The sequence below is a fragment of the Toxotes jaculatrix genome, chromosome 23 (genome assembly GCF_017976425.1).
Source record: "Toxotes jaculatrix isolate fToxJac2 chromosome 23, fToxJac2.pri, whole genome shotgun sequence".
NCBI lineage: Eukaryota > Metazoa > Chordata > Actinopteri > Toxotidae > Toxotes > Toxotes jaculatrix.
Window position 1 is genome coordinate 3,680,198 of NC_054416.1, and position 17,125 is coordinate 3,697,322.

Genomic DNA, 17,125 nt, shown 5'->3' on the forward strand with positions numbered 1-17,125 from the left:
ACAGTTTCAACTGAATCTTGGCATGCACTTCATTGTAATGTTCAGCAAGGACAGAAATGAACTCTAAGTCTTTGAGTTAGACTTTATTGGAGGGTCAATAAAAGAACCAGGTAAAACATTTCCTCACTGCAGACCTAGTTTGATTACGACCTTGACTTAAAGCGTGGTTAAATCCTGACAAACAGCTGTCAAGGAGCCACAGAGAAACTGGCTTAAGTTCACCACAGTATAATGCTTCTGTGGATTCTGTAAAGATATATAGATTTGAAAATCTATAAATAAATGCTTCTTGGGGGATATTTTGTGTTAAAATAAGTGTGTATACTCATATGATATGTAAGATAACTTCAGATATTAAATACAAACATTATGTAAATTTATGTCACGATTGATTCAGCATTCTCTTGCAACGTTCAAAGAGAAATCCTCTCAACATTAAAGTGTCTGAAATCACCTGGATTCCCATCACAAAATCTTCATTGTAGAATCAAAGAAATTCTTTCTCACTTAAAACTTAAGTAAAGGAGACTCTTTTTTTCTTAGAAATATATTCACTTAAGAAGTCAGGTATCAGAATTATACTTTCCAAGTAAAGTGTGACAGCTTTTCATATATCAATTACCAGGTCCAGGTTTCAACTCTTGTTATTGATGAATTTAGAGAATAAAGAAACTGAAGCTTGATCTACACACTATTAAGTATAAAGAAAGTTCACTGAAAGAATACTTTCAAAAACCATTTGTTAAAAACTGATAACCCAATGCTAAATATATAGTAAATAGATTTATAACTGGCATCTCAGAAATCTGACAGTCTGATCAAACTTCTGAGATGATTAAAATACTTTTTAATTAAAAGAAATAGTTCTTTCCTTCAGTAAGATTATATAAATGAAAATACAGTAAAGCTTAAAGAGCAGTCTTTGCCGAAGTTATTGAACAAAACTTAATAACATCACAAGAGTTATGTAAAACAGGAAAAAAGGGATTTCCAAAATAGAAAACTGCGATTTCATGTGTGTTTCTGTGTTGAATTCTATAAAGCACTAGACGCTTTGTTCAATATCTGTTGCAGTGCTGTGCTTGTTAAGCTAAGATGTCACCATGTCATTGTTTTTGGACTGACTGAATGCTGAAGTTACACCATTGGTTAGTTTCCCCACAGGCCACTGCTCTTTCAAAATGAATTGGCACAAACATTTTCTAACGGGGGCGTTTACATGCAGTATTGCCAAACTGGAAACCAGCTGACACAAGGCAGAATGCAAATACAATGTGATGACGCCACTACTATGCTAATTAGAGTATTGCGTCATCGAGAGACTTTAGCAACTTCTCAAGCAGGCTTTAGCAACTTTCCTTTGGAAGTAGTTGTTCACAGTACTTCTATGTTACTGAAAAATGAATACAGATTAAAGTCAGATCAGGGAATCACTATTTTGTAGTCTCCAACAAGGAGCATTGTTACACCACCTGAACCATGATCTCCCCCAGTTTTCCTCAGTTGAAAGTGATGAGGTATTCTGGGTAGGCCTGGTCATCGTGGAAAATCACATACATGGAGGGCGGCTGCTGGTTGTCCACCAAACTGTCGAAGCAGTCAGTGTGGTCTGTGCCACGAGGAGGGACGGCTTTCATGCCAGGTTTGCCGACTGTGTATCGGCCGGTCACGACACGAGCAACATACAGCCGCCTAAGGCCTGAAGCGTCTGCTGGGGAAAACTTACTGGCCGAATATTGTGCATCAACAGCAAAGTAAACTCCATTTCCAAAAAATGCACCTGTAATAGGATTACACAAGAAAAGATACATGTCAACTTTTAAGCAATAATCAAAATTTTTGGGAAACATGGTTATTTGCTTTCTAGCCAAGAGAATGACAAGATCAATTAGCTGGGTTTTTGACAGATAAACCTGTAATAATACCTACCTACCTTTTTTGCTCCCAAAATACTTTTATTATTATTAATATTTTATTTTTTTTTATATTTTATTTTTATTTTTTTATTTTATTTTTTGGTTGCTTATTTTACTACTTATTCAAGACTTTTTATTTTCATAGAAACACACTTTTCAGTGGCTATAATGTAAAAACATATGACAAAATGCCTTACCATGTGTTCCTGCAAAGTTCCTGTCAAACCTGTCCTTTTCAATGCAGTCGCATGACTTTGCTGATGTGCCATGGTAGAGAGACATCTCCCCAAGTTCTGCTGGACCATTCTTGTCAAGGATACGCTGCCTACACACATTATAGGCTTGCCATAGGTAGTAGTTTTGCACACGCTCAATCTGAGATAAGAACACAATCAATCAATTGCCTACATGTAGGTTTTTAATGCTAAAAAGGTGAGAAATGTGTTTCTGTTTTAGCATACTCACCTTCTGAATGTTGTAATTAGCCGTTTTGTGGAAACCCTGGGCTACGGCCTGATACTCTTTTGAGTTAGGATGTAGCTCAACCTTTTTAAAGACTTCTCCTTGCATAGATTCCCATTGTGGTGGAAAGTTTATGTCTGAAGTAAAAGTCACACAAATTAATGTTATGGTTTTAGCATGACACAGCATGAAAGAGGGTGGTTTGAACATAAGTTGTGTTTGGTTTTAACATGAGTTAAGTAAACTGGAAACCACAAAATGTGACGTACCTGTTCCAGGCTGGATCCTTTTTATTCTGTATTTGATCCCTGTTTGCGAATTTGTGGCTTCTTGTGCCCTCAGGTTTACTTTCACCATCTTTTTGTCTGGTGCCTTCACATCTACAAATACTAGATTATTCAAGTAAGCCTCCTCCAGCACGTAGTTGTCATGCAGGCTCAGCTCCTTCCAGACTTCATCCACATCCTGAATTGACCACTGAACAGTAAGAGCCATCATAGCTTCCTCTTTGTCTCGGACGTCTTCAAGAAGCGATTCCTGGACTGCTCTGTTTACAAGTTCAGTTACGCTCAAAACATCCTCTTTTAGGCCTCTCAGCACATAGGCCTCTTCTTCTGACCCTGTCCGGCGTCTAGCTTCAGCTTTAGCTGGGCTTCCTGCTCTGTTGCCATTCACACTTGCAGAATTTTGATGTCTCCTGTGTTCCAGACTTATTCCAAAGACTCTGACATTTGAAAGCACTGCCTCCAGCTCCATGTTGTCAAGAGTGGAAAAATCGTGCACCTTCACCTCCCTCTCTTCCAGCTGCTTCTGCAGGATTCCCTCCAAATCTCTCTTGACGGTCTTGATGATGTCTGGACCACAACAAATCACACTCATTACAGCTGGGTTGGGCTTTGAGGAGAGGAAGGTTTTGCCTTGTGACGCTGAGGTTCTTGAATACTTCTCTTGCCACTTCTTGAGCTTCTGTTTAGCTTTTTCTGAAAGAAAAAAAAACACACACACATGCACAAAACTGACTGAGTCTTCTTTTAAATCACATATCAAATATATCAACTGAGCTCTACAAAAAAATGCTCATTGTCAAAAATTACCATTTTGAGCATAAAAACAATTTTATGATAAATCCACCAAAGTGCTTAGTGCCTTTAATTTCAATTCATGAACTAGAGCTTATTCTCTTTATCCCCAATAAGTTTCTGTACTGAAAAAAATGTTTAAGAGTAGACAATTTTCAAGCCTTATAATGAAAACAAACCTATCAGGCTGGGCCGGCAAGGGGCAATTTGTCCAAAGCGATTCTCAAGCTCTGGTCTGCAAAAACATATTAGAGGACAGGTAATTTAAACCAAGCAATCCAACAGGGGACAAGACTGCAATCCATGCTAAACTATGAACTTTCCCTTCTATTGCTTGTTGCTATATGGACACGATTTATATCTGACCTGAAAGCCTGGAAGACGTGTGCTTGCAGGATGACAATGCGGATGAGAGAGAGGTGACTTGGTGTCAAATTCTGAATAGCCAACGCCATGCCGTCCAGCATGGCTTTACAAGCTTTGATGGGGTCCATACCAGCTGCACCTGATGAGATATAAAGACAGTGGTTGTGAATCCACATGGAAATGACACCAGTGATGCCATAATTGTTGAACTGAAAAGTAGTAACCTTTATTTTGGTCCTGTAGTTAGTTCATTGGCTTCAAATGTCATAATTTGTTTTAGTTAGTTTTAATCAGTGTATTTTCACTACATAAAACATGATCAACAAACATTTTATAAACAAATCAGGTTTTAACAGAATGCAGAAGTACACAACCACTCAAACACAGAGGCACACCCACATGCATACAGTACAAACCAGTATTGATGGCTGGGAAGGCCACTGAGCGGTAGCCTTTGCTCTCACACTGCTTCAGAATCTTTCTGCAGTTCTTCTGAAACAGCTGAGGGTCACAATTGAAAGCAGCATGGATGATTTCTCTGCAACCAAGCAACCCTGATCCTGTGCTGCACATGTGGTCTTTTGGAACGCCCGCTAACAAGAAAAGAAAAAGATAAGAAAACTATGCACATCCCTAAAACCTGTTTAAAGAGTTTTGAAAATATTTTTCAGTCCACTCCTTACCTTGTGTTAACTCTGCTTGAACAGTAGGCCCTCCTGCAGTTAGAATGGCTTTGGAGACAGCTGTGGAGTTCGTGAACACACCGTTTAGATCAAATAATATCCTGCATATAGATGTACAGAGGTGCCGCACAAGTGTATTTAGAGTCAATCAAAACACTTCAGTTGTACCAGTCTGGTTGTTGGAGAAGTCTGTTGTGTTGACAATGACATCAGTTTTCTCATTTACAATGTCACCACGGACCATCTGAAGTTTGACTCCGCCCAACATGGCTGTGACCTCATCATCAGTTACAGAGACAGGGCGGTAAAAGGAAGCTAAAGTCATAGCAACAAAAAAAAAGTGGTTTAATATTTTCAATTAAATCAGCAGTAATATATTTTAGAAATTCACACTGAATCAAATGGCTCTGAGTTAAAGGGCTGCTGATAATGACATAATCACAAAAAATTGAAGAAAAATAACTCAATTTAACACCTACTTTTTTTTAGCCTTTTGGTTTCTACTGTTGGGTTTACATGTACATATTTATTACATGACAGAATCTCTAATCCACTCGAATGAACCCAATTTCCAGCAGTACCTGACAGCTGCTTTTAACCAAACTAGCAAATAACTGAGCATAAGAGATGGATATCTCACAAGTTAATTTTCATGCCTCTTTGATGTTCTTCTGATCTGATCCCTTGTGGTCTTAAAATAATTTATGCTGCCATAGGGATTCAATAAAGTTTATCTGACAAAAAAAGTAACTGACCAAAATCTTGCTCAACCTGAAAATGAAAAGAAAATATCCACTCTAACCTTGATCTGGGTTAGCATCATTTGTGAATGATCTGAGATGCAAAGTTTTCTGAGCAGACTGGAAGGCCTGTAGAGATAAGTAGAAGGGTTTCATTCCAGTTTTGTGATCACATGCTATACAAAAAAAATAAAATGCAATCTGGTTATTGTTGTCAAATGATTATACTAATTGCTAAGAGTTCCAACAGCTCTTTGCTGTCTTTGCTGAACATCAGCATTCAAATGATAGATCACAAAGAGCATGAACCTGCACACGCTCGATATGATTCAGTAAATTTTATTGTCTTTTTGTCACAAGGAACGACAACTATATTTTCTTTACCTTGCTAGATTCTTTGTCCCTGGGGTGAACGACAATACGGATCAGGAAAGGTGAGCTGGTGGTTTGGTTTTTTTCAAATGCACAGATCTCCTCCATAAGAACCTTGGATGCCATACTGTGAGGAAACCGCAAAACAGCACCGGTCCCAAGCACAGGGATTGCAACTGATCTAAAGCCTCTGATCCGACAGGAAGCCAGCATTTTTCTTATGCACTGTCTCAGAACCTGTAGGATTTGAGGATTATCAAGATTACTGCAGCCTTTAATTTTAAGCAGAATTTTTTTTAGTGTAGAGAGTAGAGTAGAAAAACATGAAGCACAGACACAGTTATGAAAAAACCTGGTTGCACAAAAATCTAAAATGACATCTCCAGTTCATACTCATAATTCACCTGGACTGCTGTTCCATGCGGTTTATTATCCCAGGGGAAAAGATTGAGGTAAATCACTGCTTTAGACTGAAGTGCTGGCAAGCCCTCCACTAGAACTACGTCACCAGGCAGTGTTGCTCCGTTTGCATCTTGATGAAACTTTGCAGTCAGTTGACGCCCTACCACATTATCCAAAACTTTTCCAATCTGGGTAGAGAGAGGATCATGGCCAGCCATAGGACATACCAGGCCATCCACCTATGAAAATAAAATAAATCTAATTTTGTTCAAGTTAACACTTAAATGATCCTAACCACTATGTGAAGCCCAAAAGCAAAATCTGCTCTAAATTCAAACAGACAAAAAATACTCATTAACTATGGAGATTACATCAGAAAATTTGAATATTCAAATTTAAATAAATGCAGCGCCAAAGCAAAGTTTCTCACCTGCTGGGTCTCAATGGTTCCCTGAACAACCTCAACATGGACATAATCTCCAGGAGCTCCAGCAGTGGCATCTCTTACTGTGTCTTGGGCTGCAGCGCCCATCTGGAAATCCAAATCACTTGTGGTGTGTCCTGTAGTGATCCCACTTAGTGTACTGTTTCTGGTACTTATCCCTTGGAGAATCCTGTCACATGCTTCCTGCATGGCTCTCACCACCTCTGCTCTGTTATCAATCAGGATGATTCTGTTCAGACTTCGCCCTCCCTGACTACCAAACTCTTTCACAGCAGTTACAATAGCCTCAGAGCACAAACTGACAGGAACACCAAACAAACCTGAGCTGATGCAGGGCATTGCTATAGACTTGAACTCCATAATTTCTGCCAAATTCAGGGCAGCATGTACAGTTTTTTCCAGTAAGAACCTTTCTCTCCCACCTACTTGTCCAGCTACAGGTCCAACAGCATGCAGCAGTCTCTTGCACTTTAAGTTCCCCCCTGTGGTCACTACCACATCACCTGTAGGAATTTTCCTAGTCTTTCTTAAAGCTTTGCTCTCCCTCTGTACCTCAGGACCACCTGCTTTACTCAGCGCAGCAGCAACGCCTCCACCGTGGTCCAGATCTTCATTGGCAGCGTTAACCAGGGCATCAGCATCCTGTTTGGTGATGTCACCCTGACACACCAGCACCTGGAGCCCATCACAAAGGCTGTAGCTGGCAACTGTTGTCCCTCCGTTACTCAATTTTGCACCAGATGCCAAATTCTGTCCAGCAGCGTGAGGCTGCCCTTGGAGCTGTATGAGACACTTCTGGGAATGAGCAATACTTAAAATGCTCTCTCTTCCAGAGGAACTTTCAAAATACCTTACAGCCCCTGGCAGGTCGATGGTGACCTTGCCCTGAACAAGGGAGTCTAGAAATGGACCCAGCCTGTTCCTGACCTCAGTCACCTTACTGGATTGACCTTCCAGCACCACCATGGGCCGGGAGGAAGAGGTTAAAGGATGGAGGGTAACCCCTGAATAGTCAAACTTGTGCAGCTGCAAAAGTCCTGGCAACAGTTGTACTAATTCTGGAAAAGGGAGAATGACATTGCCCTCTATGCTTGCCTGGTCCAGAATAAACTGTATGACAGTTTCACTCAGCTCTTCAACATCTTTGGTGTGGCCCAGTAAGCACACTGTGCTGTCTGAGCCACACAGGACCTGAGCCCTACATTGCCCTTGGTTCATCTCCCCTGCCTTAGACTTAAGCTTTTCCCGAAGCTCAGATGGAACAGCAGAGAACATAGGAATGTTAATCTTTGCTTCCTTGAACTCACCCTGCAGTGCTTTTTCTGCATCATCCAGTTTATCAGCAGAGAGGGAGAAAAAACGTAGCTCTGTATCTCGCAGTTCTATTTCCACCTTGTCACCAACTCCTAAAAAGTCACCTAGCACCCTTGGACCTCCATAAGCCTTCCTTAGGAAGGCCAGGAGATGTAGGCTTATGTTAGGAACTGTCCTATCTAACACCAATTTCTCTTTATCAGAAATCCAATCTCCAGCTTTAAGAATATCCTCCACAGAACCTTCCAGAACTACCTGACCAGCATCTCCCTGTGTGAACTTAACTCCTGGAACATTTCGTCCCAAACTATGCTCAATCTCTTCCCAGAGGATGCGGAGTTTGCCCTCACCCAGTCGACAAATCCTGGTTTGCTTCCCACTTAAACGTGACCTTCGAGGTTTAATACTCGAGTCCGCTACATCCATCAACCTGGCCTTAACCTGAGAACACTTCCCAACTACAACAGCCATGCCAAAATCACTGTACACCTTCACCTCATCTGTGGTCTGATGAGAGCTGCAGGACTGAAGCAAAGCTCTGACTTTGTGAGGATCCACCTCATAGTGGCACATGTAGCCATCAAAGAGTTTGTCTACCTCAGCTTTCCAGTTTCTGCCTTCATCTGCAGCACCAGGTTGAGCTAAATTCCTGACTAAAACCCTCCCTTCCTCTGGGTAAAGCTGAGCAGAGCAGGCCACAGAGGCAAGTTCTTTCTCTAGTTCTCTCCCAGCCTTGGGACATTCCTCTAGGTAACGAAGGAGGTAAGTATCAGGTTGTAGTTCATATGATTCACCACTTGGTGGAGGAGCTGAGGCAGGAATAGATTTCTGATTCTGAACCTGGAAAAATGAACATACAGTTGTCATGTTATTGGGACCAACTAGCTAGAACTAATGCAGTCTAGAACAACAATCCTTCTCCTGTGAGTACTATAATGTTCAGTGTTTGTGGACACTGTGTTAAAGAGGCGTGATTCAACTGTGTGATCATTTTGGTGCTTGCAATTTGTGGTGCTGTTGAACTGTATTGTGCTCAGAAGATTTTCCACACTAACCTGTGATGAGGTTAAGAGCTGGTTTGCAATAACTGACTGGCCTTCAGTCGAGGTAGCGATGGGAGAGGAGCTGTGAGGTCCTGGGCTGCCTCGGACAGTCAGAACCAGAGGACCATCTGCAAACTCCAACACATGATCACGTGTCTGCAGGACCCTTTGCTGAGCTGAGACATAAAATGGGGACATCATTTAATAGGGACATTCAACACCAGTTTTCAGTTTTGTTGCCCCTCTTTCGTCCACGCCCTATCTTTCTGTTGCTGTGCTTATTTAAACTAAATGAAGACTAAAATGCTTAATCCAAAATTCTCCCCTGTCTGTGTACATGAAAAATGTGTGCAACTGTGCTTTTTGCTGAGTTCTGGACAGGATCACAGCCAGAAAAACGATGGGAACAAACAAAAGGCTAGGCCTCAATTTAAAAGGCAGCCTGACCTCAATGTGAAAGTGAAACTAAACTTTGTTTCTAACTTGTTTTGCAGCACCCAATGTGAAAATGTAGTATCGGCAGTCAATACGTCTAGATGGGGGTCTGCAAGCAGTATATCTGGTTTCTGTTATCAAAAACAAACAAACTAATAGAGTGAGATCAACCTGTTTCTTGCGCGGCCAAACTTTCACTTTCACAAGCACCAGATGACATAACTACAGAAATCAACGACCCAATTCAGCAGATAGACATTTAAAACCCCGTGTCTTACCTTCACGCTCTTTAAAGGCAATGCTGTGAACTTTATCGTTAACGTTTGTAACCGAGCCGCAGTCTCCTCCTCCAGATTTGCGGCGAACATGGAAATAGCTTTCTATCTTCCTTCGTCGGTCTACGTCGAGACCGGGGCAGTCGAAGAAAACGGGATACTGGTAGGGATCCTCCATCGTGTGAGCCCTTGACAGGTTTAAATATCAAACTTAAGTCTGATGAGGTTAGAGCGAGGAGCTCGTGGCACCGTGCTGAGCGGGTCGCCCACCCGACTTCCGACTCAGGTGCGCCCTCGGTGATTCAGCCGTCTGCAGCAAAACAACCGTGACTTGCAGGAAGTGATAGACGAGCGAAGTACGGACGCATAAAAACGAAACGCAATGTGGCAGAGCCTTTTCATCAGTGACCTTCGTACTTGGATATTTCCAGGCATCTTTGTCACATTTCGTTTGTGTCTGAGTTGTTAAGTGTTTGAGGATGAAACAGCCTTCTAGTGTTGGTCGGTATCACCTTAGACATTTTGACAAGCTGTCTGTTGACTCTCAACAAAACCTAACGAAATCATACATAATAGGCATGCTTTATTGTTAAATTCCCAAAATAAATATTCAGATATTTTTCTTTGAAGAGTCCCTTCACACATAATGATGTCTGTGTTATTCTTTATCCCTTAAATAAAGCGCCTCTCATGTCATGGATTTACACTTTATTCAGCTTCACAAAAATCTTACTGACTTAAAATTCCCAAAAATGTAATTTGACAAAAGAGTGATTTGCATATTCTAACCATCACCAGATATTAACCAAAAAGTAGATGATGTAAGAAGCAAAACAGCAAAGATTTCCTTCTTATCTAGTTAATCAGTGTGTTAGTAATTCTGTTTCTCTCCTGTCAGGTTTGTGATTTCTATATTTGCCACACTACCCTTGAATAAACCCAGGGAGAAGACTACGTACTGGTCACTGTTACTGAAGTGTAAGCATGTTGCAGGTGAGAAAAACACACCAGAAATATGAAGTCTGTCACTGCTGTGTTCAGGAGGTTTTACATTTTACTGCAAAGTACAGATGAAATTAAACTCCTCAGTATCGGCCTTTTGGAGCCAGTGATGTGGTCCTCTTTTCATCATGGCTGCAGATTGGTAACATTTGTCAGGATCTTGTTTTGGGTCCCAGTGGTCATAGCAGACAAACTCATCACTGACCCAGAACCACAAATCCAGACTGCAGCTGTAGCGAAGTCCCAGCCAGATGTGGTCTGTGTTGGCTTTCTTGGCTCTCTCTTGGACCCATCTCTGCTGGTGAAGGTTAGTGATGGAGACCAGGTCATGGTGGTGCTTTCTGCAGAAATTCAGGGCCTGCTGCCAGGTCTTGCTCTCATTGATCAGGATCACTTTATCTATCATGTACAAACACGGGGCGATCAGTTATATTTTGCCAACAGTGGGCTCCAATAAGGATTTCCAAATACCAGTTCTGATATCTGAGTTTTATGCTAAAGTCTCTGCTTGTACATTTTGTGCCAAAAGTACTACCACAGCATCACCATCATCAAAAATCTGGATTCTTACAAAGTAAGAATTAACACAAACTCTTCTATTTAAGAGAAAGAAACAAATCACTGTGAAAACAGGTGCAGTTTATGCACATAGAGATGAGAGCTGACCAACTCACTCTCAATGTTTTACAATAATTTGGTCAAAATATTATCTTTTTCTTTTTTAAGATATATTCCTTTTCGAGTACAGAAAACAGTGAAATCCTGTGTTTTTGGAACAAATGTATTCATCACTGAAATAAAGTCCACATACATGCATAAGTAAGTAACTATGAGTAAGTCACCATCCGTAACTGTTAAAAAAAAGTTCAGCAATTATGAATGAACACAAACTCTGAAATTAAAGATGTTGTTAAATAAATAAGAAATTAAATAAATAAATTAAATTAATAAGTAAATAAATAAGTAAACTACCAGATCTTTGAAACACTCACCTTTATAACAGAAGAAGGGTTTTTTTTCACCACATTTGTCAGCGCACCATTTTCCTGTTTCACTCAACACAGCACATCTCTCATGTTCCTCATCGTTAAATAACTCTGGATCCCAGTATCTGAAAGAGGAATTGCTCCCATCTGACCACATCCAATTGTTTCTGAAGAGGCCGATCCACAGCTTAGCATCAGGCTGTATCAAATTCTTGAGCTCGCTGTCATTTAGCTGATGGAGTCCACTGACCAGGTCTGTGTGATTTTCTCTGCAGTATTTCTGAGCCTTTGGCCAACTCAGTGTCATATTAATGAAATAGAATTTTTCTCCTAATTCCTTTTCTGTAGAATAAACAGACAAACAAGCAACAAGTATTAGTTAAATGATTTTTTAAAGTTTTTACCTGATTCTGTGTAAATAAATGAGGTACGTGTGCACATTGAAAACAATTATTAGACAGCATGATAAACACATAACAGAATATACATAAGAGGAAGAATATTAGACACACATTCTCACCATTGTAGCAGACAAATTTATAGCTGCCAGAGCAGGCAACATTATTCCTTTTGTAATCTTTGGTCATCAGTACACAGTTTGTGTTTCCATCCACATCATTTGGCTCTCCCTCAGCCCAGTTTGTCTCATTGTACTCCACCCCAGGCAGAGACCAGTGCCATGCCTTGTTGGAATCATTTTTGTTGTACAGTCCAATCCAGGCTTCTTTTTTTTCTTTCTTAGCCAGTGAGTCAGTGAGTCTCTTCATGTCTGCCATGTCATACACTGTGGCCAGGTCTGTATAATTCTCTCTGCAGTACGACCGGGCTTCATCCCAGGTCTTTGTTTCATTAATAAAGTGGTACTCATAGAGCATAGAGCATGTGAAGACAGAGCACTGACCTACAAACAGGGAGAAATAATTATGAGCACCCAGGTTGCCCATTGTAGTGTAGCTAAAAAAGCTCTGGTGTAGGGCTGATGAGATGATCCACTTACCCATCAGAATGAGCAGAAACAGACTCCACTGCATCTTTGCTCTGTTAGATGAAAGTGTCAGCGTTCTGTGAACCAAACATATATATATATATATATATAAAAACAAAGCAAAACACTAAAACTAAGACAAAAAAAAAAAATTAAAAAGCTACATTCACCATATTAATTTGATTCTAAAAAACTTACATCTGGTGATTTCTTGTCTCTGTGTCTCTCTGATGTGCTGATGAAAGCTGCTCTCAGTAAAGCATTACATGCTCTGCACACACAGTGACTTCTTGTATCCTGCTCAGTGTCTAATTTGAAAGTTAAAATACACAAATTTCATCTTTCTGTAGAAGAGAAGAAGTCCATGTCAGTTATGCTGTATGTGATTTACATGAGGCAATGGAAAACAAACCGAAGGGAAACATGGACTTTTGAATGTCCAACAAGAAAAACAAGACGTGTCATTTCAAAACGCTACAGCGACTTACAGGGTAAATTCATTCAATTCAATGTTAAGTGCTCAATTTCTAAACTGTGCTTTGAAGAAACAGAATTGTATATTCTGAAATAATAACATTAGTAAAATTATTTGCAGATAACCTTCACCTCCCGAGTTAGAATTACTGATATTCTATCTATAATTTCCTCTCATGTCTACTGCTGATTGTTTTCAACCCAAACCACAGATGAAGCTGACATGCTTTTGTTTAATGGTGACTAAATAATTTTATTTGGATTCAGTTGCGATTATCAAAAGCCTTGGTGTTGCCTTCCATAGTGTGGAGGTTGCATCACTTGAATGAAGTTAAGCTTTATTTTATGGGTCTGTAATTTCTTAGCATTGTACAAATCATTTTCTTGGAAGAGTTCAAGAGAGAAATATGTAATTTGGCTTTAATAAAAAGAAAAACAGACAATGTTGGACCAGTGAACTTCCAGTAACTTCCAGTCCTGGTAAAAGAAAATGAATGGCACCACTGAATGCCAAGCATGTAATTCATAATATCTTCAGAAATGAATGCAAATGAACCAAATTTGTATAACCCGAATATATTTTAATAGAATGTCCAAAGTCAATGAATAAAAAAAGCAAGTAGGGTCTATCCTGCCCTCTGCTGATCACAGTGAGACACAACAAGCTGTACTGCTTTTGTGTGTGTTCAGATTAGATTTTAACATGGCGTGAAAAGTCAGGCAGAAATAATAACCCCTGTCTTTCTGACACAGTAAATGCATACTTTATAAATAAATTAAAAGGAAATTGCTATATTACATATGTTACCATATCACTATCAGCACTATGCTAATATTTGTATTTTATTGAACTTAATTTATTTGTTTGATTTGCTTTAATTAGGTGCTTTAAATCTTCCAAATTACTGTGTCCCTGTTTAAGTCCCAAAAAAAGGTGCGAACTAGAGTAATTACTGTGTAATTACTGTGCATATTGTACAATTTTCAATCAGGCCTATGAAAAAAGACAACGTCAATCCACTGTCTGTAAGTTTATTTAACAGCAGAGCATTCAGTTATTCATTTAAAGAAAAAAGTGTTCTCATAACGTCAATATGATTTTACATAATGTAACTGGATCTAAACCACAACATCAAAAGCCAAAACATGCAGCTGACTGACTCACTGATGTGAGAGGAAACTAAGTTTTAAATACAACCTAAAAAAGTGATAAAGAGAAAAGAGAGAAAATCTTAGTGTTTTAAACAGTACAGATAAAATTAAATCTCTGATTATCAGGTTTTTTAAACCATTTGTGATGTCCTCCTCTGTCCATGGCCCCAGACATGTTACAGTCATCGGTTTGTTTATCTGAATCCCAGTTCTTATATTTGACTGCCTCATCAGTGACCCAGAACCAGAAGTCCAGAGTGCAGGTGTAGCGCAGCCCCAGCCACACGTGAGTACTGCTGGCCTTCTTGGCTTTCTCTTGGACCCACTTCTGCTGGCCAGCATCCGTGATGGAGACCAGGTCATTGTATTTCTCTCTGCAGTAATATAAGGCCTCCACCCAGGTCTTGCTTTCGTTGATCAGAATCCTTTTATCTGTCATGTACGAATACAGGACGTTCAGTTGAATCCAATCAAAACATGAAAAATAAATAAAATAAATTCACTGCTGAAAGAAATTTGACACAATAAATGAGTAACTAAATTGTAAACTCGGCCAGATCTTCCAAATGTTTCCATTGATTCTCTGAACCTGTGAAGACCAATCTTTGAAAAACTCACCTTTATAACAGAAGAAGGGTTTTTTTTCATCACATTTGGCAGCTCCCCATTTTCCTGTTCCTCTCAACACAGCCCATCTCTCATGTTTCCCAGCATTCAATAACTCCTGATCCCAGTCTCTGAAAGAGAAATTACTCCCATCTGACCACATCCAGTTGTTTCTGAACAGGCCGATCCACAGCTGAGCCTTAGGCTGTGTCAAATTCTTGAACTTGCTGTCATTTAGCTGATGGAGTCCGCTGACCAGGTCTGTGTAATTTTCTCTGCAGTAGTTCTGAGCCTTTTGCCAACTCAGCGTCATATTAATGAAATGGAATTTTATTCCTAATTCATTTGTTGCTGTTGAATAAACAAACAAACAAGCATCAGAAGAAATGTTCATTTATAAGTTATGAGGTCTTAGAAAATTCATACTTAAAATAAGTGAAACAATAATGTGGGATGAATTTACAAGATTCCACTGCAGTTTTACTAACACACAGTGTGTTTGGTATAATAAAGTCATGTCAGTCACATTATTCCTTGTAAAATAACGTTAAAAAGAATATTAGACACATATTCTCACCATTGTAGCAGATAAATGTATTATTGGCAGAGCAAGGGACATCAACCCATTTCTGAGCTTTATCTTCCTTTATGTCCATCCTTACACAGTTTTCAGGTGCATCCTTATTATTTGGCTCTCCTGTAGCCCAGTTTTCCTCTGTCTCTTTGTACTCCACCCCAGGCAGAGACCACTGCCATGTCCTTTTGGAATCATTTTCGTTGTACAGTCCAATCCAGGCTTCTTTTCCATTATTAGCCATTATTAGTTTCTTCATGTCTGCCATGTCATACACTGTGGCCAGGTCTGTATATTTCTCTTTGCAGTATGACTGGGCTTCAGCCCAGGTCTTTGTTTCATCATTAAAGTGGTACTCATAGAGCATAGAGCATGTGAAGACAGAGCACTGACCTACAAACAGGGAGAAAGTGCTGCAGTGTTAGAGCTGATAGTATGACATGCATCTGGTTTGAAGTAAAATCATACGTCATACTTAGAACTAACACACTGCCACTACAATTTAAATGTGGTCTCGTCCTCAGTCTGATTACTAGATGCATTTGATGAATCCAAATTGCAACATTACAAGCAAGGTCCAAGAGACTATTTGACTCAGTAAACTTTACCTTCTATGATAAATGAAAAATAAAGAACAGATCATAATCACTGTTTGAATGATTGTGCTTTGAAAAACAGCAGCAGTGTAAGAGGATCCACTTACCCATCAGAATGAGCAGAAACACATTCCACTGCATCTTTGCTCTGTTAGATGAGATGGACAGTTTAATGTGCAGTAAACCACACTCAATGATTATTAAAATTTATGTCTTAAAGTTTAAAGAAACAAATTGTACCACTTTGTCCAAGACTCAGTGTTTAGTTTAAGGAAGCAGATTAATGTTCAGCTTTGCCACAAAAACCATAAAATAAACTGCATGCCCCTTGTTTCCCTTATTTTAATTAATATTCGTGACTATGCTCCACAGACATCACTAAAAAATTAAATTAACAAATTAATTAATTAAACATAAAACAATATATGGATTTAACATTTACAATGAATCCTGCACCCTGGCTGCTGCTCAACAAGCTGTGAGCCCACATTAAAGTGTTATTGTACTTGTCTGTATTTTCACATCAGGGTTGTGTGATTGCATCCACAAAAATACTCTACATTTCATGACAAAAAAATTTGAAAAAGCTTGACTGTGATTTCCAATCCTATTATAAATTAGCTAATTAATAAAGCCAAAGTGCCAATATTTGATTTTAGACTGTGTAAAATATATAGTGAAGAAAAACAACAACACTGTGTTATCCACCTCTGCACACAGTAAACAACAGAATCATAACTTACATCCTCTGCTTCTCTCAGCGGCTTCAGTCTGATGACTCTCCTTGATGTGCTGATGAAAACCTTAACATCATCATTTGAATATTCAAAAACAGAAGTCCAAGGTATCTGTCATGGCAGAGAAAGAGTCCATTGATGACCAGAATTCAGTTTACATAGCAAACAAAAATCTGAAGTGACCAGCACTTCCCTGTTGTCTGTCCAACAAGCAGAAAGATGTTACTGTGGATGTTATTGGAAGATAAAATTTATTCCGAGCTGAGATCAAATAGTAATAAGGCCAAGTCAAGGTGGTTCTGTCTGCAGTAATATGAGGCCTCCACCCAGGATTTATTTCCTCTGATCAGAGTCACAGAAAAGAAAAAAAGAAACAGATAATGTGGATAAGATTCTGTCACAAGTTCAAACATATTTTAACAGATAGACGACTCAACCACAAAGTGCATTATAAACTTTTTCAACAGTTATTTTCTTATGA

General features: G+C 39.5%; 3 protein-coding genes across 3 annotated transcripts; all 3 read right to left on the reverse strand.

The window, feature by feature from the left end:
• Positions 1–67: 67 nt before the first annotated feature.
• On the reverse strand, positions 68–9,844 carry LOC121176819 (protein mono-ADP-ribosyltransferase PARP14-like). The gene is made up of 15 exons (XM_041030903.1): positions 9,536–9,844; positions 8,835–8,998; positions 6,451–8,619; positions 6,023–6,259; positions 5,631–5,855; positions 5,309–5,375; positions 4,675–4,821; positions 4,507–4,566; positions 4,240–4,416; positions 3,824–3,962; positions 3,637–3,692; positions 2,648–3,358; positions 2,382–2,515; positions 2,114–2,291; positions 68–1,780 (listed from the first exon to the last, which is right to left on the reverse strand). Exons 1-15 carry the CDS (start codon positions 9,708–9,710, stop codon positions 1,500–1,502), a joined length of 4,920 nt encoding a protein of 1,639 aa, XP_040886837.1. The 5' UTR covers positions 9,711–9,844; the 3' UTR covers positions 68–1,499.
• Positions 9,845–10,264: 420 nt separating this feature from the next.
• Positions 10,265–12,748, reverse strand: LOC121177154 (C-type mannose receptor 2-like). The gene is made up of 5 exons (XM_041031370.1): positions 12,704–12,748; positions 12,518–12,582; positions 12,041–12,421; positions 11,527–11,862; positions 10,265–10,933 (listed from the first exon to the last, which is right to left on the reverse strand). The coding sequence occupies exons 2-5, from the start codon at positions 12,549–12,551 to the stop codon at positions 10,587–10,589; spliced, it is 1,098 nt and encodes a 365-aa protein (XP_040887304.1). The 5' UTR covers positions 12,552–12,582; positions 12,704–12,748; the 3' UTR covers positions 10,265–10,586.
• A 1,252-nt stretch (positions 12,749–14,000) lies between these two features.
• LOC121177144 (macrophage mannose receptor 1-like) lies at positions 14,001–16,721 on the reverse strand. The gene is made up of 5 exons (XM_041031358.1): positions 16,651–16,721; positions 16,015–16,055; positions 15,315–15,704; positions 14,750–15,088; positions 14,001–14,563 (listed from the first exon to the last, which is right to left on the reverse strand). Exons 2-5 carry the CDS (start codon positions 16,046–16,048, stop codon positions 14,220–14,222), a joined length of 1,107 nt encoding a protein of 368 aa, XP_040887292.1. The 5' UTR covers positions 16,049–16,055; positions 16,651–16,721; the 3' UTR covers positions 14,001–14,219.
• Positions 16,722–17,125: the final 404 nt, after the last annotated feature.

Coding starts and splice junctions, on each gene's coding strand:
- LOC121176819 (XM_041030903.1), bottom strand. CDS start 9,710: ATGGAGGATCCCTACCAGTATCCCGTTTTCTTCGACTGCCCCGGTCTC. Junction 4,822..5,308: donor TGATGCTAACCCAGATCAAG/GTTAGAGTGGAT, acceptor CTATGACTTTAG/CTTCCTTTTACCGCCCTGTC. Junction 4,567..4,674: donor CTTCTCCAACAACCAGACTG/GTACAACTGAAG, acceptor CGAACTCCACAG/CTGTCTCCAAAGCCATTCTA.
- LOC121177154 (XM_041031370.1), bottom strand. CDS start 12,551: ATGCAGTGGAGTCTGTTTCTGCTCATTCTGATGG. Junction 12,422..12,517: donor GTTTCTGCTCATTCTGATGG/GTAAGTGGATCA, acceptor CCCTGTTTGTAG/GTCAGTGCTCTGTCTTCACA. Junction 10,934..11,526: donor ACCCTTCTTCTGTTATAAAG/GTGAGTGTTTCA, acceptor TGTACATGATAG/ATAAAGTGATCCTGATCAAT.
- LOC121177144 (XM_041031358.1), bottom strand. CDS start 16,048: ATGCAGTGGAATGTGTTTCTGCTCATTCTGATGG. Junction 15,089..15,314: donor TACATTTATCTGCTACAATG/GTGAGAATATGT, acceptor TTTATTCAACAG/CAACAAATGAATTAGGAATA. Junction 14,564..14,749: donor ACCCTTCTTCTGTTATAAAG/GTGAGTTTTTCA, acceptor CGTACATGACAG/ATAAAAGGATTCTGATCAAC.